The 22,959-nt window shown below is 45.7% G+C and overlaps 1 protein-coding gene across 2 annotated transcripts; it reads left to right on the top strand.

The window, feature by feature from the left end:
• The first annotated feature begins 505 nt into the window (after positions 1 to 505).
• Positions 506 to 22,167, top strand: esf1 (ESF1, nucleolar pre-rRNA processing protein, homolog). Of its 2 annotated transcripts, none has more exons than XM_083764963.1 (17): positions 506 to 543; positions 5,055 to 5,229; positions 5,815 to 5,916; positions 6,619 to 6,805; positions 7,597 to 7,686; positions 9,037 to 9,230; positions 9,435 to 9,548; positions 10,065 to 10,174; positions 10,452 to 10,604; positions 11,131 to 11,248; positions 13,314 to 13,611; positions 15,355 to 15,489; positions 15,586 to 15,719; positions 16,761 to 16,854; positions 17,573 to 17,673; positions 17,836 to 17,985; positions 20,333 to 22,167. In XM_083764963.1, exons 2-17 carry the CDS (start codon positions 5,074 to 5,076, stop codon positions 20,663 to 20,665), a joined length of 2,469 nt encoding a protein of 822 aa, XP_083621089.1. In that variant the 5' UTR covers positions 506 to 543; positions 5,055 to 5,073; the 3' UTR covers positions 20,666 to 22,167. The 2 variants fall into 2 exon arrangements, with proteins under 2 accessions (XP_083621089.1, XP_083621088.1); XM_083764962.1 differs by having other exon boundaries at positions 511 to 543; positions 5,052 to 5,229.
• The last annotated feature ends 792 nt before the right edge of the window (positions 22,168 to 22,959 follow it).

Genomic DNA, 22,959 nt, shown 5'->3' on the forward strand with positions numbered 1-22,959 from the left:
CTGGGAGAAAATATGTTTAAATGTAGGGTCCTTTATGGACAAATGTTTGAACTCATTGCTGCCATGCACCAGCTGGCGGAAACACTGGTTTAAATAACATTATAGGATTCAAAACTACACTTTAGAAACAATACCAAATAAACAACTACACTTTAGAAACAAGACCAAATAAACAACTGCACTTTAGAAACAAGACCAAATAAACAAATACACTTTAGAAACAAGACCATAAAAACAAGCAACTTTATAGAAAAACAAGCCCCAAGTCGCTTATAACCAGCAGACATGGCAACGCCGACGAGCTTTCTGTTTACTCCTGGGTAGCACACGTCCGGTCTAGAGCCCGCCCTACTGCATCCGGTTCACTTCCACATTCACACATTGAGTGTGAAACGTACAGTTTCCGTATCCGCTGCGGTACCGGACGTGCGAGCCGTAAAGTTAATTGATCCCCGTGACGCAGTGAGTCCCGCTGCATGCTGGGTAAACACACACGTGTGTTCCTTCCTCCCTGGCCTGCAGACAGCAGGAGTGTCTCTGGAGGTAAAGTAACATTAATGCTTTATGAACATGTTCTACATACATGTTAACGAGACAGCATGTCAACGACACGTGTGTTTACATGTGTGTGTGTGTGGTTGTCATGCGACCACCCTGTTTCAGCTCCAATTACACTGTTTAGCACTGTGTTTACATGGTTAGCATCCCCATGCTAAAGCTAACCTCGATGCTGCTATAGTGCTAGCCCTGGAACATGACTGCCATGATGATTATCATGACAGTCATGCAGAAACTTTGCCCTGTTTTTTGCGCTCGCTGCATTTACAAGATTTCCGTATATAAACATTCAGATTTCAAATATAAAGTACTCACAAAGTGTCCCACGGGTGTTAGTTAGTAGCAGCGCCAGCGATTAGAATTGCTGCGTCCCGCGTTGTTTAATAAAAAGCATTTTTGTCCGAGCTCCCCGGCTACTTTTTTCAAACGGGGTTCGTTTGGGAAATACACAGTTGCACACCGGGAGCGCACTCGCCTATTAGTCTGTATTGGCAGGGCGGTCAGCGTACCTATATCGAACACACCGAGTGCCACCCTCCTCCCGACCGATAGGGGCGCGTAGTTGAAAGCCAATGGCAAAATAACAGCTCGGATAAAAATGCTTTTTATTAAACAACGCGGGATGCAGAAATTCTAATCGCTGGAGCTGCTACTAACTAACACCCGTGGGACAAATTGTGAGTACTTTATATTTGAAATCTGAATGTTTGTATACGGAAATCTTGTAAATGCAGCGTTCGCAAAAACCAGGGTGAAGTTTCGTCATGACTCTCGTATGAATACGAGAGTCATGAATCATGGCTACTATAGTGTATGTTGTGAACCGGTGTGATGCTGCCTGGTGTTTATCTGTGTTTTTAAAGAGGTATAATTAGGGTCCATTTGGTTACCAACTGTCCCTCGTTTAGCTGGGGGACCAGCTGGACCCCCGTCAAGGAACGCTGGTGGTCCCCGGACCACAATTCCATGCTGTATTGATGTTCGTACCATTAGGAGAGATACCATGATGTTGGTACCATTAGGAGAGATACCATGGTGTTGGTACCATTAGGAGAGATAACATGATGTTGGTACCATTAGGAGAGATAACATGATGTTGGTACCATTAGGAGAGATAACATGGTGTTGGTACCATTAGGAGAGATACCATGATGTTGGTACCATTAGGAGAGATAACATGATGTTGGTACCATTAGGAGAGATAACATGATGTTGGTACCATTAGGAGAGATAACATGGTGTTGGTACCATTAGGAGAGATAACATGGTGTTGGTACCATTAGGAGAGATAACATGGTGTTGGTACCATTAGGAGAGATAACATGATGTTGGTACCATTAGGAGAGATAACATGATGTTGGTGATACCATTAGGAGAGATAACATGATGTTGGTACCATTAGGAGAGATAACATGATGTTGGTACCATTAGGAGAGATAACATGATGTTGGTAGTGGTACCATTAGGAGAGATAACATGATGTTGGTACCATTAGGAGAGATAACATGATGTTGGTACCATTAGGAGAGATAACATGATGTTGGTACCATTAGGAGAGATAACATGGTGTTGGTACCATTAGGAGAGATAACATGATGTTGGTACCATTAGGAGAGATAACATGATGTTGGTGGTACCATTAGGAGAGATAACATGATGTTGGTGGTACCATTAGGAGAGATAACATGATGTTGGTACCATTAGGAGAGAACATGATGTTGGTACCATTAGGAGAGATAACATGATGTTGGTACCATTAGGAGAGATAACATGATGTTGGTACCATTAGGAGAGATACCATGGTGTTGGTACCATTAGGAGAGATAACATGATGTTGGTACCATTAGGAGAGATAACAGAAACGTTGATCAAAAAATGTTTTTATTTGTCATTTTATTTGTCACAACTCTAGTTGTCTTTGTCCGCAGCTTAAACATCTTTAAATAAATACTTTATGAAACGTCTATGGGAAAAATGAATGGGGAATTCTGGGTCCTTCGTCTTTCTGAAAGATGGCGGGATTGTGAGGGGAAAGATTTACATATTTACGTACAGTTAAAGGGACATTTCACCCTTTTTGCAAAAAGAAAATATGGTAATGACGTTTAGAAGATTTAGTACACTTTCCTGGGGGTCTTTATGTGTGTAATATGTGGTTTTAGATATTTTAGACTTTAGCAGTAAGCCCAGTGCCTCTGATGTCATGGACACTGGGCTCAATTACTTCCTGGACTACAATTCCCATAATACTTTGGTGCACTGCTCCTCCTTGTGGATAGGGGGAGGGCTGTCTTACTGAGACAACATGTAGTCATTGTCTCCACCAGGCCGAAGGCATGTGGGGAGAGTATGTTTTGCACTCCGTCTGTCCGTGTGTCCGTGTGTCCGTGTGTCCGTCTGTCCGTCTGTGTGTGTGTGTGTGTGTGTGTGTCCGTCCGTGAGCAGCTAATCTCGGCCACCGTTAACCCGGTCGATGCCAAATTTTGCACACACACTCCCTGGATGCCAACGATGAACCAACGATGAACAAACTTTCCAGAACGGCCTGTTATAGCGCCACCAGGAGGCCGCTTTGTGCAAAACAAGTTTTTGCACAGTACACCTACAGATTTTGTCCAAACATCACGCAAATTGGTACACAGTCTCTCTAGAGCAATTCAACGAAACCGGTCTTTCACATTTCTCAGACTCCATCCTGATTGGTTAAGATTGGCTTCCAAATTTCACAGGAGTGCTCAGTTTCAAACAAAATGCTGCAAATCATGAACACATCGCGTGATTTCCGTGAAATTGTGCACCCACATTCCCACTAGGCCGAGGACGAAATGCCACATGAACAATTTCAACTCAGCCTCAAGGTGGCGCTATAACTGGCCGGAAAGTGTTTTTACCTCTAACTGCACGGATCTGTGGATAACTTTGTATGCCAACTCCCTAGAGGCCAAGGAAAAACCTTTGCCTGGAATTTTTCACATCTGCTCTTTATAGCGCCACCAGGAGGCCGACATATGTAAAACACATTTTCTATTATTACTCCTTCAGATTTTCTCCAAATTTCACGCAAATCGCTATACACTATCTCCATAGTCATGTGATCAACACGGAGCGGCACCATTTCCCATCTTCCATCCTGATTGGCTAAGATTGGCTTCCAAAGCTCACACGATTCGTCCATTTCGAAAAAAGCCCACAAATCACAAACACAGTGTGCAATTTCCGTTAAATTATACACGCACATTTTCACTAGGCCGAGGACGACATGCCACAATTTATTCCTCAAAATCAGCCTCACGGTGGCGCTATAACAGGCCAATTCCTGTTTTTAGCTATAACTGCATCGATCTGTATACAACTTATGTATGCACACATGGAAAAACATTGTACCTGCATCCCTCCAACACGAACCTCCGGCCCAAATCTTCCTCAACAGCCTGTTATAGCGCCACCATGAGGCCACAACCTGACCTGCCCTGGTGGAGACCTGTGCCGATTGGCACTTTGTCTAGTTAACATATATTTTTTTGCAAAAAGGGTGTCCTTTTAAGTAAGGGATAATATCTGCCTAGGTGGTCGTTGTCGGGAGATAATTCACCGACAGGGAGTTTAACCACCGAGGCAACCTAACAATAAATTAACAAATTGACCCAAAACACAACAAAAAAAGTATTCCATAACTTGGCGCTGGCTGCGTCTGCCAAGCTACAGCACAAACAAGGATGTGAGTTGATCAAATATAATCAATTTTCAGGGTTACTGCTTTGTCTCGCGTGTGTGTGTGTGTGTGTGTGTGTGTGTGTGTGTGTGTGTGTGTGTGTGTGTGTGTGTGTGTGTGTGTGTGTGTGTGTGTGTGTGTGTGTGTGTGTGTGTGTGTGTGTGTGTGTGTGTGTGTGCGTGTGCGTGTGCGCGCGCGCGCGCGTGTTTACATGGCTGTCATGTTGGAAACAGCAGTAAATCAAGCGGGGCGCAGCTGGTGCTCGGGGGGGGGGACAACGACAGACACAGCAAAGGTCGTCGGGATCGGGACTCTAACCCACGACACGATGGCATGCTGGACCCTTTTGAACACGCCTCGTTGCTTCCAGCAGAGTCCAGTCAGATATCTCCATCATGTCTTTAACATGCCTCGTTGTTTCCAGCAGAGCGTCAGATATCTCCATCATGTTTCTAACATGCCTCGTTGCTTCCAGCAGAGCGTCAGATATCTCCATCATGTCTTTAACATGCCTCGTTGCTTCCAGCAGAGCGTCAGATATCTCCATCATGTCTTTAACACGCCTCGTTGTTTCCAGCAGAGCGTCAGATATCTACATCATGTCTTTAACACGCCTCGTTGTTTCCAGCAGAGCGTCAGATATCTCCATCATGTCTCTAACATGCCTCGTTGCTTCCAGCAGAGCGTCAGATATCTCCATCATGTCTCTAACATGCCTCGTTGCTTCCAGCAGAGCGTCAGATATCTCCATCATGTCTCTAACATGCCTCGTTGCTTCCAGCAGAGCGTCAGATATCTCCATCATGTCGTCCAACAACAACAAGGCGAGCGGAGCCTCAGCGGACGAGCGCTTCCAGAAGGTGAAGAGAGACCCTCGCTTCTGGGAGATGCCCGAGAAGGAGCGCAAGATCAAGATCGACAGTCGCTTCAAGTCCATGTTCACGGACAAACGCTTCAAGGTAGGCCACGCCCACAAGGCCATGTTCACCCTCTGTGTGTGTGTGTGTGTGTGTGTGTGTGTGTGTGTGTAAATGTGTGAATGTAATGCACAATCTGTGAATGGGTGAATGTAATGTAATGTAATCTATGTAAAGGTGTGTGAATGGGTGAATGTAATGTGTGTGTGTGTGTGTGAGAATGTGTGAATGTAATGCACAATCTGTGAATGGGTGAATGTAATGCACTGTGTGTGTGTGTGTGTGTGTGTGTGTGTGTGTGTGTGTGTGTGTGTGTGTGTGTGTGTGTGTGTGTGTGAATGGGTGTATAAAAGCGCTCTAAATGCACCATTTACCATTTATTTACAAATCTTTGTTTTAGTGCTTCCACACGTTGTGACAGTTTTGCACCAGCAGAGGGCAGTCATAGACAATCAAATTGCCACCACTGTTCACTGATTTCAATCTGTCAAGTGACTGTGTGTGTGTGCGTGTGCATGTGCGCGTGTGTGTGTGCGCGTGTGTGTGCATGTGTGTGTGTAATGCACTGTGTGTGTGTGTGTGTGTGTGTGTGTGTGCGTGTGTGCGTGTGTGTGTGTGTGTTTCCAGGTGAAGTACACGGTGGACAAGCGAGGACGTCCAATCAACCACACGTCGTCAGACGACCTCAAACGTTTCTACAACATCTCTGATACTGACGACGACGAGGAGGTATTATTATTATTGTTAGTTGTATTATTATTATTATTATTAGTAGTAGTAGTAGTATCTCTGATACTGACGACGATGAGGAGGTATTATTATTATTGTTAGTATTATTATTATTATTATTATTATTATTATTAGCAGTAGTAGTGTTATTGTTATTAGTAGTGTTATTGTTATTAGTAGTGTTACTGTTATTGTTATTAGTAGTATTATTATTAGTAGTAGTAGTAGTATTGTTATTAGTAGTGTTATTGTTATTGGTATTGATATTGTTAATATTATCATTCTGGGCGGGAACCCCTTTTGGTGTTAGCATTACGTTATGCTTTAGCTATTGAAAAATAGCAGACCTACAAGCTCGTAGCGCGCCACTCGGTGGCGCACTATGAGCTTGTAGATCTGCTATTTTGAAAAATCAAAGAACGACTGACATAGAAACATAGCTTTTTCAGAAAACTGTCAGGATGTAGAAGAACATTTTTAGAATCTGATCTCAGGTCAGAATGGGTTAACCTCTCTGACAACGATTATGATGAAGATGACTAAGACTGTCACCATTTATTTGTTATTTGGCAAGGCACTTTAATTAGCTCGTTAAGACCAGTTAGGAGAAATGCTCGTTGAATGTGTTTACTTCGTTAGTCGCAATTATCTGTGTGATAATTAACGGTCAACGATGATGTAATGATGACGTCATCACCCTAGAAACAGGAGGAGGCCAGCAGCGGTACGAAGGAGGTGAAGGAGAAAAAAGAGAAGAAGAAGAAGAAGAAGGAGGAGGAAGAGGAGGAGTCGGATGGAGTGACCTCTGACCTCTGTGAGACAGTGAGGGATGGAGACATCCAGGTCAAAGGTCAAACAGCGCTACAAGGGGTCAGAGTGGTGGAAGAAGGTACTACGGGACATAGTTTAATTTGTTGTTTTTTAAGCTTCTATAATTTTTATCCCACGATTTTTTGTAACCCATTTTTCCACCCAGTGTCAATTATCTAATGTAATCCTGGGCGCTACACTTCCTCTGCCAACCTGGGGGGGCAGCGGACTGACCTCATCATCAGGCGCCCCGGCTGGCCAGGGGGAGGCAGTATAGAGACCAGTTCCTTTCCCCTCCATCAGGCGCCCCGGCTGGCCAGGGGGAGGCAGTATAGAGACCAGTTCCTTTCCCCTCCATCAGGCGCCCCGGCTGGCCAGGGGGAGGCAGTATAGAGACCAGTTCCTTTCCCCTCCATCAGGCGCCCCGGCTGGCCAGGGGGAGGCAGTATAGAGACCAGGATATATTTTTGTGAGGGGGAAAGTGAATGAAAAAAACACTGTAGGTTAGGGAAGAGCCCCTCTAGTGTAAAGCCACCGAAAGCACATCAATGTGACGAGAACCTTGTCAGCTAACATTTCAATATCATTGGCTGTCAAATATGCTCCCAAGCAATGATCTAACATGTCATTGGCTGCCACCTCTGTTCCCAAGCAATGATCTAACATGTCATTGGCTGCCACCTCTGTTCCCAAGCAATGATCTAACATATCATTGGCTGTCACCTCTGTTCCCAAGCAATGATCTAACATATCATTGGCTGTCACCTCTGTTCCCAAGCAATGATCTAACATGTCATTGGCTGTCACCTCTGTTCCCAAACTTCCCAAGCAATGATCTAACATGTCATTGGCTGTCACCTCTGTTCCCAGGTGATGGTGATGAGTTGAGTATGGAGGGAGAGGCGGAGAAGAGAGACGGTGTCACAGGAAGTGGTGACGAAGATGATGAAGACGATGAAGGTATAAATGTGATGTTCTGGTGTTAGCCCATTTAGACCTGAGGACCATTCTACAGTTTTCTGAAATACCCTGTGTTTCTACGTCAGTGGTTCTCACACTATTCCATGTTCAGGACCCCTAGAAGATGTATTTTGGCTCAGTGGTCCATCCTGGGCCGTGGCTCAGAGGTCCATCCTGGGCCGTGGCTCAGAGGTCCATCCTGGGCCGTGGCTCAGAGGTCCATCCTGGGGCTCAGAGGTCCATCCTGTGCCGTGGCTCAGAGGTCCATCCTGGGGCTCAGAGGTCCATCCTGGGCCGTGGCTCAGTGGTCCATCCTGGGCCGTGGCTCAGAGGTCCATCCTGGGCCGTGGCTCAGAGGTCCATCCTGGGCCGTTGCACAGAGGTCCATCCTGGGGCTCAGAGGTCCATCCTGGGGCTCAGAGGTCCATCCTGGGGCTCAGAGGTCCATCCTGGGCCGTGGCCCAAAAAAGCATTTGGCCGCTGATCTGGAAATATGTTGTCCCAGGGACCCCAGCAGAAGCAAAGATTTGAGTTAAAAACATTCGCTCTGAAATAATATATACTCAAATATTTGCGCCACATTTTCATTTTCAGATCTACAAGCTCGCACTCTTGCCTACAGATCGAGCTTGTAGATCTGATATTTTTCAACAGCTAAAGTACAACATAATTTAAAACACCAAAAGGGGTTCCCGCTCTGAACGGGTTAATGGCGTCAACGGCAGCGAGAGGCTTTGAGATGATCGGCAGTAAACGGTTTAACAGACCGAGTTGTGTTTCATGTTCAAGGTTCAAGGTTAGCTAAAAACATTTTAAAAAGACATTTTTTAAATGTCCACGTCAGGCCTAAATGGGTTATTGTCTCTGTGTCTCGTCCGGTCAGACGACGGTGTCTCTGTGTCTCTGACGTTTCTCTGTGTCTCTGATGTGTCTCTGTGTCTCTGTGTCTCGTCCGGTCAGACGACGGTGTCTCTGTGTCTCTGACGTGTCTCTGTGTCTCTGACGTGTCTCTGTGTCTCTGTGTCTCGTCCGGTCAGACGACGGTGACTCTGTGTCTCTGTCTCTGACGTGTCTGTGTCTCTGTCTCTGACGTGTCTGTGTCTCTGTGTCTCTGACGTGTCTCTGTGTCTCTGACGTTTCTCTGTGTCTCTGACGTGTCTGTGTCTCTGTGTCTCTGACGTGTCTCTGTGTCTCTGATGTGTCTCTGTGTCTCTGACGTGTCTCTGTGTCTCTGACGTGTCTGTGTCTCTGTGTCTCTGACGTGTCTCTGTGTCTCTGATGTCTCTGATGTGTCTGTGTCTCTGATGTGTCTCTGTGTCTCTGACGTGTCTCTGTGTCTCGTCCGGTCAGACGACGGTGACTCCGACGCGTCGGAGGATCTAGCCAGAGGTTTCGGCAACGTGGAGACGAGCTCCGACGAGGAGGAGGAGGGGGAGGGGGAGGAGGAAGAGGGGGAGGATGTGGAGACCGTCCTGAGGCGCGAGGAAGAGCAGATCACACACGACTGGGGAGAGCTGTGTAAAGACGCCGCACGCAGCGACCAGGTGACGCACGCACGCACACACACACGCACGCGCACACACGACTGGAGAGACACTCCACATAGTATAGTGACAAGGACTGTGTGTGTGTGTGTGTGCGCGCGTGTCTATAATGTGTGTGTGTGTGTGTGTGCAGGTCTCCTCCAGGCTAGCGGTGTGTAACATGGTGTGTGTGTGTGCGTCTATAATGTGTGTGTGTGTGTGCAGGTCTCCTCCAGGCTAGCGGTGTGTAACATGGACTGGGATAGGATCAAAGCCAAAGACCTGCTGTTTGTCTTCAACTCCTTTAAACCTAAAGGGGGAGTGGTCATCTCTGTGAAGGTAACGGCCCCTACACACGCACACACACACACACACACACACACACACACACTAGAGCTCCTCACCGGGTCCCCCGAGTCCGAAAATACCCGAGTTGACCCGAGACCCTCTCGGGTCTGAGTCGTGTTTTAACGTAATCACTCGGCCCGGGTCGGAATCTGACCCATCCCCCTCGGATCTCAGGTCTGTCAATCATTATGCGTAATGTCCGGTCCGAGTGGATCCGAGAAGACCCGTGGTACGCTACTGTGTGTGTGTGAACTGTTAACCCATTTTGGGGCAGGAACCCCTTTTGGTGTTAGCATTATGCTATGCTTTAGCTATTGAAAAATAGCAGATCTACAAGCTCTACAAGATCTATGAGCTTGTAGATCTGCTATTTTTTGAAAAACCGAAGAACGACTGACAGAAACATAGCTTTTTCAGAAAACTGTCAGGATTTAGAAGTCATTTTTAGAATCAGAAAACGCGCCTCAAATTGTGTGTTCCAGACTAATCTGAAAGATTGTGTTCCAGATTTATCCGTCAGAGTTTGGTAAAGAGAGGAGGGAGTTGGAACGGAGCCAAGGACCAATGAGGATGATGGATCTGCCTGAAGACCCTGACCTGGACACCCATGAGCAGCAGTAAGATCCACCTTGACCTCTGACCTATGACCCCTAACGTAACCCTGACCTGGACACCCATGAGCAGCAGTAAGATCTACCATGACCTCTGACCCCTAACGTAACCCTGACCTGGACACGTATGGCATCAACAATGTCATAGAATCACATCCAATTTGACCAGATTTCGACTAACTTTCCCTTTTTGTGTGTGTGTGTGTGTGTGTGTGTGTGTGTGTGTGTGTGCGTGCCTGTGTGTGTGTGTGTGTGTGTGTGTGTGTGTGTGCGTGCGTGCCAGAGTTTACAGGGAGACGCTGCGTGACTACCAGTTCAAGAGGTTGAAGTATTTCTACGGCGTGGTGGAGTGTGACTCCTCCTTGACCGCTGACACCATCTACCAGAGCTGTGACCGCTCGGAGTACGAGAGCTCCTGCTCTGTCATCGACCTACGGTACGCACACACACACACATAAACACACACGCACGCACGCACGCACACACATGCGCACACGCACAGACACATAGTGGGTTGTGGGAAGGAATTGGGAGAAAGAGGTGTAAAAAAAGAATTGGCTACTTTCCTAAATTTAGGAAAGGAAAGTAGAGATGCAAATTATTGATAATTGATTATCGATCGATCGGCCAGTTGATAAATGGCGTCTTTAAAAACTAAAAACATGTGATCATTTTAATTCACCCAATAATGTCTACATGTCACCGATATAAGAATCCAAAAGTCATATTATATTCCTTGATCAAATATGTATTTGACCATTTGTGATCCAGGGCTTTGTATGAGGAATAGAATGAACTGTAAAGTGCTCCGTCTTGTCTGAATCATTTCTTAACGGCGATTAATTCATTTCCCATGAATTGTTAACATCTCTAAGTTCACTACGGTGGAACCGTCTTTTTTAATGTACACTGACTGTGTGTGTGTGTGTGTGTGTGCGCGCGTGCGTGCGTGCTATGTGCAGTTTTATTCCAGATGACGTGAGCTTCGAGGGGGAGGAGCCCACGGACGTAGCGACAGACGTGGGCGTGGCTGCCTACACCCCCAAACTGTTCCTCTGCGCTGCGTCTGGAACCTCCACCGTGAGTGACCCTTTAGTGTGGTCAGGGCTTTAGGATGTCAATTAAATCCTTTGCGCGTCGTTCCGGTTAGCAGGTTAGCAGGTCAGCGTGTTGCATGCTAGTTTAGGGCCGGATTGAGCCACGGACAGGATGCTGCGGCTAATACTTCTGGTTCAAGATGCCGCATCACAGGACCCGCAAATTTGTACTAGTTATTATGAAGTGGATTGTCGTGAAATGACCCGTATCAAACACCCGTTCTGAATATATGAACAGTATGGTGTGGATCTGGAGTTTACATTATATTATAAACCAGTCCTTACCCGTTCTGAATATATGAACAGCATGGTGTGGATCTGGAGTTTACATTATATTATATACCAGTCCTTACCCGTTCTGAATATATGAACAGCAAATGATGTTCAGTGTGGTGTCGAAACAGCGCGTGTGTTCACGTTAACATGCCCCGTCCGAGTTGTGGGTCTGTTACACGGAGAAGTGTGTCCCAGTATTAATCTGTGTCCGTCCCAACATGCATTTCACTGGTGCCCCGGAATAGGACAGACAGACAGCGATCGGTGAATTTAGTAATGATATATTGATTGATTGAAACCTTTATTTATTCTCGAAAGAGCAATTGAGGTTCTCCCTCATTTTCAATGCTGACGAGATTACATATATAACACAATTTAAAGACATGCAGGTTATATATACAGACAATTCTTCATGTAAGGCAAAGACATATTATATAGACAATGAGACAAACATAAATTAAAAACAGTTACATATTGAGGTAGGGAGGTTCAGAAGCAGGTTGTTAAATTGACCATAGGATATTGGGGTATTCATTTTCAATGTTTGCTGTAAAGTGTTCCATGTGGTTGGGGCATCGAAGCAAAAAGACTGACTTTCCTAGTTCAGATTGTACGGATGGGACCTCTAGTTTAAGCCATTCACTTGAACGGGTCTGGCGAGTATTTATTTTCCATTTTAACAGCAACGTGATGTATGATGGTAGCTTTCCATCAATGGCTTTAGAACTGTTGCCAGTGCATGGTTCTCCTTTCAGAGAGGGAAGACCAACCTACTTTATTATAAAGGGTGCAATGGTGGTGAGTGCTGTAATTTTCACCTGTGATGAACCTTAATGCTGAGTGATAAACTGTATCGAGGGGTAGAAGAGTGGTAAGGGCAGCATTTCTATAGATGACATCACCGTAGTCCAGAACTGACATAAGAACAGCATCAACAACCCTTTTTCTACAGACCATTGGGAAGTTAGCTTTATTTCTGTAAAGAAAACCGATTTTCTGCCTTAACTTGGTGGTGAGGTTAGTGATATGGTGTTTAAAGGTTAATTTTTCATCGAGCCAGATACCTAGATATTTATATTCATATATAATAATAATAATCGTTTGTAACGGTGTTGAAAAATGATCCGCCGCGCGACAACAGCAACATCAAGTACCTTTTTTCACTGACAAAAACTAAATGGAAACTAAATGAAAACTAAGCCATGATGACTAAAACTAAGACTAAATATACTGACAATTTCATCAAGAAATAAAAACTAGACTAAATTGTTAGGAAGGGACTAGTGGACAAGAGATCCAGTATGTCATTTTACACTTGGTTCCATGCTGAAAATAGCAGATCTACAAGCTCACAACGCGTCGCATCAAGGCCCGCCAAAATACATTTTAGTCGACTAAATCACCTGTAGATTTAGTCGACTAAAACTAGACTTAACACTAAAACATTCCGGGTGACTAAAATGTGACTAAAGCCAAGTGAACATTATTCAAGAGACTAGGACTAAAACTAAAATAAAAAACAACACTGCTAGCAAACCATGTGTCAGATTATTTTCCCGTTCTGTCTTTTGCAGTTGTCACCTTTAAAATTGGAACATCGTCTCCTATTGGTGAAAGCAAGCGAACACATGACCTGCACACATCCGACACCATAGTGAGGGGTTTATAAAAAGAGTTGAATCTAACACTATCAGGCGTTCGTTAATGTGTGCGTGTGTGTGTGTGTGTGTTTGTGTGTGTGTGTGTGTGTGTGTGCGTGTGCGTGCGTTCAGGTGAAGCTGACGTGGGATGAGAACGACCATGATCGCGTCACAGCGCTCAGCAGAGACTTCAAGAAGGACGCGCTGATGGACATGGACTTCAACGCTTACCTCGCCTCCTCCAGCGACGAGGAGGGGGAGGGGCCAGCGGGAGAGTGGGAGTGGCCAGGAGGAGAAGGGGAGGGGCCAGGAGGAGAAAAGGAGGGTCCAGGAGGAGAAGGGGAGGGCCCAGGAGGAGAGGGGGAGGGGCCAGGAACAGGAGGGGCGGAGTCAGAAGAGCAGGAGAAAGGAGTCCCGGAGACAAAAGAAGGTTATTGTTTCCTAATATGTATAATAAATAAATAGCCTATACTCTATACCATATATGTCAAACTCAAGGCCCGGGGGCCAAATCAGGCCCGTGAATGAATTATCTTTGGCCCGCGGGATGATATTTAATTAGTATTAGAACTGGCCCTCTGGTATATTGCACGGACCACCATAATACTACAAGTCCTACAATGCACTGCGAGTGCATTGTCACGTATTGAGGGCCCGCAAGTGCAAGCATGCGTCTTCTCTTCACTTTTGATCCGCAGTGAAAGTATATCACTTGTGGTCAACTTTCAGCTACCCCTCTCCCCAAAAATGGCCCGTGTGTTGAGTCCGGCCCTCGACTTGTACCAATTTCTTTATTTTGGCCCACTGTGTATTTGAGTTTGACATCCCTGCTCTATACTCTATACTGAGATGATTTCCATTTATATTAGGATACATTTGCATGACTGTAAAGACTAAACGGAAGTGGCGAGGAGGCTTTTTACTCATGATCAGAGCTTCCGTTGCTCCAGACTGTATGACGGAAGCATTTATATTGTACTCGTGATCAGAGCTTCCGTTGCTCCAGAATGTATGACGGAAGCATTTATATTGTACTCGTGATCAGAGCTTCCGTTGCTCCAGAATGTATGACGGAAGCATTTATATTGTACTCGTGATCAGAGCTTCCGTTGCTCCAGAATGTATGACGGAAGCATTTATATTGTACTCGTGATCAGAGCTTCCGTTGCTCCAGAATGTATGACGGAAGCATTTATATTTTACTCCTGATCAGAGCTTCCGTTGCTCCAGAATGTATGACGGAAGCATTTATATTTTACTCATGATCAGAGCTTCCGTTGCTCCAGAATGTATGACGGAAGCATTTCCATTTTATTCGTGATCAGAGCTTCCGTTGCTCCAGACTGTATGACGGAAGCATTTATATTTTACTCGTGATCAGGGCTTCCGTTGCTCCAGACTGTATGATGGAAGCATTTATATTTTACTCATGATCAGAGCTTCCGTTGCTCCAGAATGTATGACGGAAGCATTTATATTTTATTCGTGATCAGAGCTTCCGTTGCTCCAGACTGTATGACGGAAGCATTTATATTTTATTCGTGATCAGAGCTTCCGTTGCTCCAGACTGTATGACGGAAGCATTTATATTTTACTCATGATCAGAGATTCCGTTGCTCCAGACTGTATGACGGAAGCATTTATATTTTACTCACGATCAGAGCTTCCGTTGCTCCAGACTGTATGACGGAAGCATTTATATTTTACTCACGATCAGAGCTTCCGTTGCTCCAGACTGTATGACGGAAGCATTTATATTTTACTCATGATCAGAGCTTCCCTTGCTCCAGACTGTATGACGGAAGCATTTATATTTGCCTCATGATCAGAGCTTCCCTTGCTCCAGACTGTATGACGGAAGCATTTATATTTGCCTCATGATCAGAGCTTCCGTTGCTCCAGACTGTATGATGGAAGCATTTATATTTGACTCATGATCAGAGCTTCCCTTGCTCCAGACTGTACGACGGAAGCATTTATATTTGACTCATGATCAGAGCTTCCGTTGCTCCAGACTGTACGATGGAGCACGGGAGTTGAATTTCAATCTTTTTAGTAATGTCTTGGTAACGATTTAGTTCCCAGAATTTGATAGGTTTCTCTTACTATGAGGTGGTCAGACCCAGACAGAAGAAGCAGAGCACAGATCTAATGATTTAAAGGTGTGTTTCAGAGGTGGTCAGACCCAGACAGAAGAAGCAGAGAGCAGAGCAACAGATCCAGAAGTACAGAGAGCTGCTGAAGGGAATTCAGGACAAAGAGAAGAAAACCGAGAAACACATGGAGATGGAGATCACGTGGACGCCTGGTACTGCACACACACACACACACCCTGGAAACAGCTGTATGTGACTAACAGGCCTGAGGGTTGTGGGTTCATTATGTTTGCTGCCTTGCTCACCAGGCCTCCGTCAGACCACAGAGAAGCTGGTCCAGAAGAAGCAGCAGGTGGAGGTCAAAGGTCAGCTGACTCCCTGGGAGGTCTATCTGGAGAAGAAGAAGAGCAAGAAGAGACTGAGGAGACAGAAGAAGAACCAGGTGACCACACACATGCGCACACATGCACACACACACGCACGCACACACACACACACACACACGCACACACACACGCATGCACGCACACACACACACATGCACGCACGCACACACACACACACACACACACACACACACTTACACACATGCACACACCAGCCCGATCTCACCCAAACACACCAAAATAGCACGGATTGGCAATTCCGTACAAACACGTCGTCAACAGATAAAAACTAGACTAAAATGTTAGGAAGTGACTAGTGGACAAGAGATCCAGTATGAGTCATTTTACACTTGGTTGCATGCTGAAAATAGCAGATCTACAAGCTCAAACAAGTGTAAAATAAGCCATTACGACGGCATCAAGGCACGCCAAAATACGTTTTAGTCGACTAAATGAACTGCAGATTTAGTTGACTAAAATCGTATGACATTTAGTCGAGTAAAACTAGACTAAAATGTTAGGAAGGGACTAGTGGACAAGAGATCCAGTATAAGTCATTTTACACTTGGTTGCATGCTGAGAATAGCAGATCTACAAGCTCAAACAAGTGTAAAATAAGCCATTACGACGGCATCAACCCGCCAAAATACGTTTTAGTCGACTAAATGAACTGCAGGTTTAGTTGACTAAAATCGTATGACATTTAGTCGAGTAAAACTAGACTAACACTAAAACATTCCAGGTGACTAAAATGTGACTAAAACTTTTCATTCCAGGCATAGACTATGACTAAAACTAAAGTAGAAATTTGCTGCCAGAAACAACACTGGTCTTCAAGATGTTAATATTTCTTTGATCTTCAAGATGTTAATATTTCTTTGATCTTCAGGATGTTAATATTTCTTTGATCTTCAGGATGTTAATATGTCTTTGATCTTCAGGATGTTAATATTTCTTTGATCTTCAGGATGTTAATATGTCTTTGATCTTCAGGATGTTAATATGTCTTTGATCTTCAGGATGTTAATATTTCTTTGATCTTCAGGATGTTAATATTTCTTTGATCTTCAGGATGTTAATATGTCTTTGATCTTCAGGGTGGAACTGAAGAAGATCTCAGTGATGACGACGTTCCTTCAGACGTCGACCTCAACGACCCATTCTTCGCCGAGGAGCTGGGAGGAGCCTCAGGTACCATGTGATCAATATCTTACTGATCAATATGATCTAAAACACCCTGGACAATGCTCCACACGTCCCAGACTCTTCTCACTTCTCTAAAACACCCTGGACAACGCTCCACACGTCCCAGACTCTTCTCCCTTCTCTAAACCACCCTGGACAACGCTCCACACGTCCCAGACTCATCTCCCTTCTCTAAAACACCCTGGACAACGCTCCACACGTCCTAGACTCTTCTCCCTTCTCTAAAACACCCTGGACAACGATCCACACATCCCAGACTCTTCTCCCTTCTCTAAAACACCCTGGACAACGCTCCACACGTCCCAGACTCTACTCCCTTCTCTAAAACACTCTGGACAACGCTCCACACGTCTCAGACTCTTCTCCCTTCTCTAATACACCCTGGACAACGCTCCACACGTCCCAGACTCTTCTCCCTTCTCTAAAACACCCTGGACAACGCTCCACACGTCCCAGACTCTTCTCCCTTCTCTAAAACACCCTGGACAACGCTCCACACATCCCAGACTCTTCTCCCTTCTCTAAAACACCCTGGACAACGCTCCACACGTCCTAGTGTCTGCTAAATGCCTAGATTATATCATGTCCTTATTTACTAGGCCTAGGGTTAGGGTTTATTCTCCAGGCCTGGGATTCATTTTCCAGGTCTGGGTGTTGCAGTTGGATTGAACTCAGTGTTATTTCTGTGTTTTTCTCCCTCCAGAGGTAAAGAAGAAGAAGAAGATGAAGACGAAGGGGAAGAAAGGCAAGAAGGAGGAAGAGGAGAGAACAGCAGAGGAAGACGCAGAGCTGGAGAGTCGAAAGGTAGGACCTTATAGTCTTAGTTTTAATACAAACTTATAGTATAGTTTTACTACAGTAAAACGTGTTAGTATTTAACCGTGTGTGTGTGTGCCCGTGTGTGTGTGTATGTGCGTATGTGTGTGTGTGTGTGTGTGTGTGTGTGCGTGCGTGCGTGCGTACCAGGCTGAGATGGCTCTGTTGATGGACGAGCCAGAGGACGGTCAACGGAAACACTTCAGCTACGATGACATCGTTGAGCGACAGAACCTAAGCAAGAAGAAACGCAAACATCTGGAGAAGAACGACCAACCTTTGGAAGAAGACGACTTCCAGGTATCTCCTGTCTGTGCGTCTGTCTGTGTGTAAGCCATGTAACTCCAGAACCGTCTGTCTGTGTGTAAGCCATGTAACTCCAGAACCGTCTGTCTGTGTGTAAGCCGTGTAACTCCAGAACCGTTCGCCCCACCGACTTCAAATCCGACACACACGTTCCACACCCCCGCAGGGAGTGCTGTGCCCGGTGTCGAGTCGGTCGGACCCACGATTGTCCAGAACCGCCACAAAAGGCCCTCTGCCCTGGGCTCTGGACAGGAGGGCCCCTGCCCATCGTCCATATATGGAGCTGGCCTGTTCTGACGTCACAAAAAAGGAAGGCAGAAAGGCTCATTAAATTAGTTCTGGTTCCTTTGATCACTCCTAGTTACTGTGATAACTGGGGTTAGAGTTAATACTGACCTTCAGGGATGAATTCATCAGATTCTAAACCCATTCTGGGCGGGAACCCATTTTGGTGTTAGCATCATGTTATGCTTTAGCTATTGAAAAATAGCAGATCTACAAGCTCATAGCGCGCCACCGAGTGGCGCGCTACGAGCTTGTAGGTCTGCTATTTTTGTAAAATCGAAGAGCGACTGACATTTTTAGAATCTGATCTCAGGTCAGAATGGGTTCATCAGACCAGTGTGTGTCCAGTGGAAACCTCGTCCTCTTTGGTGACTGGATTATTTTATTATTAGGGATGTGAATCATCCATTCATTCAACTGATCCATTAACCAGTTAGTTGATAAGATGTGTTTAAAATGCGGTTAAAATAAATTAATCTGATTTGTATTAATAATAATAATATTTCATTCCCAGGTGGATGTATCAGACCCTCACTTCCATTAATACTAATAATACTACTACTAATAATAATAACTAGAACTGCACTCTGTCGAGTGCATACTTGCTTGTTGCACACTAGTAGGCCATAAATGGCCAACTAGTTTCGACCGCTGTAAACTGTGAAATCTCAGTATCTCTGTGAAGGAACGTTTGAAATGTCTAATTATTAGGTGCAAATTGTGCCTGATTTGCTGGGACCAGATTACATGGTGTGTATATGTATAACTAGCTCTCAATGATGATGTAAGAAATATGTGGATTAAAGGACCCAATGCCATAGTGTAATTGGTCATGTATGTAATCTGGTCCCAGCAAATCAGGCACAATTTGCAGTTTTATTTGCATACGCATCAAAAGTGGCGGGTTGGCTGGGATGGTACATACGAGCCGGGCGAAACTATTACTTGCGCGCTCTGCTTGCGCAAGTAATAACTAGAACTGCACTCTGTCGAGTGCATACTTGCTTGTTGCACACTAGTAGGCCACTAGTGCGCAAGCAGAGTGCGCAAGTACTTTCGACCGCTACAAACTGTCAACCAATTAAATATACATATACTATGTATATGTAATTTGTCCGTCCCAGCCAACCCGCCACTTTTTATGCGTATGCACCGTCCCAGAAAGTTGTGCCTGATACGGCAGTGGTGCCAGATTACATACATGTATTCACAGGAGCATTACCTTTAATCCTCCCAACACTAAAACATATCGTCATTACGTCGCCATAGAAAACCAATTACACTCTGGCATTGGGTCCTTTAATACAAATATTTCTTACGTCATCATTGAGAGCTAGTTATACATATACTATATATGTAATTTGTAAGTTGATTAGCGGTATACTGTGGTTACTTTGCGCCAAAAACCGTCCCAGCCAACCCGCCACTTTTTATGCGTATGCAAATAAAACAGCAAATTGTGCCTGATTTGCTGGGACCAGATTACATACATGTATACACAGGAGCATTACCTTTAATCCTCCCAACACTAAAACATATCGTCATTACGTCACCATCGAAGACCAATTGCACTCTGGCATTGGGTCCTTTAATACACATATTTCTTACGTCATCATTGAGAGCTAGTTACTTGCGCACACCATGTAATCTGGTCCCAGCAAATCAGGCACAATTTGATGGACATATACACACACCATGTAATCTGGTCCCAGCAAATCAGGCACAATTTGCTGTTTTATTTGCATACGCATCAAAAGTGGCGGGTTGGCTGGGACGGTGCATACGGACCGGGCGAAAATAGTATTATTATTATTATAATAATAATTATAATGATAGTAATAATCTCTTCCAGGTGGATGTGTCAGACCCTCACTTCCATTAATACTACTACTAATAATAATAATAATATTTCATTCCCAGGTGGATGTGTCAGACCCTCGCTTCCATTAATAATAATAATAATATTAATAATAATATTTCATTCCCAGGTGGATGTGTCAGACCCTCGCTTCCATTAATAATAATAATAATATTAATAATAATATTTCATTCCCAGGTGGATGTGTCAGATCCTCGCTTCCAGGCGGTCTACACATCGGCTCTGTTCAACCTGGACCCGTCGGACCCTCACTACAAGAAGACCCGCGCCACTCAGAGCCTATTGGCCGAGAAGCGCCGACGCCGCGCCCACGAGGGGGAGGTGCCGCACCAGACCACGCCCCCCACCTCACAGGAAGCACCCGGCGGCGGCAGGAAACAGGAAATGGACAGCGGGAAACAGGAAGGCGTGGGTGCGGGTGTGGCTGACCCCGGTCTGTCCCTGCTGGTCAAATCCATCAAGAGCAAAACGCAGCAGTTCCACAACCGCAAGAAGCACAAGGCCACCTAGAGCAGTGGTCCGGGGACCACCTAGAGCAGTGGTCCGGGGACCACCTAGAGCAGTGGTCCGGGGACCACCTAGAGCAGTGGTCCGGGGACCACCTAGAGCAGTGGTCCGTTGACCGATGGGTCTGAGAGGCTAAGTGTCATCAAACGGTGGTTCCGTGGCTCAGATGATGAATACATAAATAATGAAACGGTCTTTGATGTGAAACGGGTTGAAACCCACCAACCTAGAAGACCCCTCAGGTCCCAAACAGTGGGTCGGGACCCAACTGTGTGTCGGGGACACATTTATATGGGTCCTTCTCGGTTTTTCTGTTTCATACAAGTTTGTTTATGACTATTTGAAAAGATTTTCAAAAAACATTCCCAAAAAGGGGTGGAAAAAAGGAATAAAAACTAAAGAAATCTGAAATTAAAAACAAATTCAATGTTGTTGTTTTATGTTATCACATCCAATACTGAATTGGCGTAGCGGCCGACTTGCCGATGGCGTAGCGGCCGACTTGCCGATGGCGTAGGGGCCGACTAGCCGATGGCGTAGGGGCCGACTAGCCGATGGTGTAGCAGCCGACTAGCCGATGGCGTAGCGGCCGACTAGCCGATGGCGTAGCGGCCGACTAGCCGATGGCGTATCGGCCGACTAGCCGATGGCGTAGCGGCCGACTTGCCGATGGCGTAGCGGCCGACTTGCCGATGGCGTAGCGGCCGACTTGCCGATGGCGTAGCGGCCGACTTGCCGATGGCGTAGCGGCCAACTAGCCGATGGCGTAGCGGCCGACTTGCCGATGGCGTAGCGGCCGACTTGCCGATGGTGTAGCGTGCGTGTGGAGACATGCGTGCACGCACACACGCCAGGGACTAATTAGCCTTCGGGCAAGTGGGACCCAGGGGCCCATGTGGGGCCCATGTGGGGCCCTGGCCCTTGGCTCTCACAGGCACTTCGGGGAAATTGGACCGTGAGGTACTAGGTTTGACACCCTGAAATGGGCTCCTGGGGCCCTTCATTGGCCATTGATTGTGTTAAATCTAGGTCAAAAAGATGATAAAAACACTGAAAATGTTGCGTGCGCGCTATGGGGGCCCTGCAAAAGTTACCGGCCCAGGGGCCCTCATGGGGTCAATCCGTCCCTGATGCACGCACTCACACACACAGACACACGCACACAGACGCACACACACACACACAGAAATAAAATAAAAAAGTGTTGTATGCTGCCCTTTCTTTCTAATTATTTGTTCTGCCCAAAACGTTGTGTCCATTCACTTCATTGTCATGATTTGTCACGACAACGGTTGTCTGTCTGAGGCTTACATGTCTTTATATAATTACTTTATGAAACGTCTATGGGGGAAATTAATGGGGAATTCTCTTCCTGGCCCTTCGTCATGGGGCGGGGCTGTGACGCTCTATTGACCTGTGCTTTAGTTTGAAATGTACCATTTCTTTATGTACCGTTTCTACACACTGAAATCAACATTTCAATCAATTCACTTACACATCTCTTCCACCAGGGGGCGAAACACACCAACAACTGCAACCTAAATTGTGTGTTAATGCATGTGTGAGACACATTCCGGAAGTACTGACAGCGGTCATAAACTCAAAGATGGTTTATGTATGAAGATCTTAGAGTAAATATGAATAGAGAGGGCACCCAGAGGAAACCCTGAGGCGAAATGGACATAGTGGCCGAATTTGGTATTGCAGCCTGGCCCCAAACACATGAAGGCACTGGTCCGTTGACTATCATTGTGCACGTTCACGACTGCAGCACGTTCGTGCACGTTCAACGGCAGCGCGTTCATGTGTTTGGGGCAAATCCATCCCAGAATTCACTCTGTTCCTACCCGGAAGGAGGAGTGAAATCGCCTCATGCGCTTTTGAGCAACTTAATGCAAGTGGATGGGAGGAGAACTCGGGTGGCATCTCTTCATATATACTCTAAGATGAAGATGGGCCAACTTCATTGGAGCCACTAGACACGAAATGGTACACAAAGCCTACAAATGGTCTCCTAAATATAGTAAGCGTGGTTTGCTTCTCACCCCCCTACCCCCCCCCCCCTCCTCCCCTTGACAACAACACTGTTTCCACACTCAGTCTAGTAGGTGGCGGATATGCACCATTTAGTTTTGTCAACCGCCATGAAACCCGATAGAAGAAGATGCATTATTAATACATATTTGTACAGTATTTGAACAAAAATGAAAACAAATAAACAAGGCCATTTTACATGCAAATGGCCCTCCTCATTGACCAGGCCTTTTCAAGGAATGAGGCAAATGAATGGTGTACTT

This window comes from Protomyctophum parallelum (assembly GCF_964188405.1).
Source record: "Protomyctophum parallelum genome assembly, chromosome: 5".
Lineage (NCBI taxonomy): Eukaryota > Metazoa > Chordata > Actinopteri > Myctophiformes > Myctophidae > Protomyctophum > Protomyctophum parallelum.

Coding starts and splice junctions, on each gene's coding strand:
- esf1 (XM_083764963.1), top strand. CDS start 5,074: ATGTCGTCCAACAACAACAAGGCGAGCGGAGCCTCAGCGGACGAGCGC. Junction 15,720..16,760: donor GGAGACAGAAGAAGAACCAG/GTGACCACACAC, acceptor TTTGATCTTCAG/GGTGGAACTGAAGAAGATCT. Junction 17,674..17,835: donor CAGAGCTGGAGAGTCGAAAG/GTAGGACCTTAT, acceptor CGTGCGTACCAG/GCTGAGATGGCTCTGTTGAT.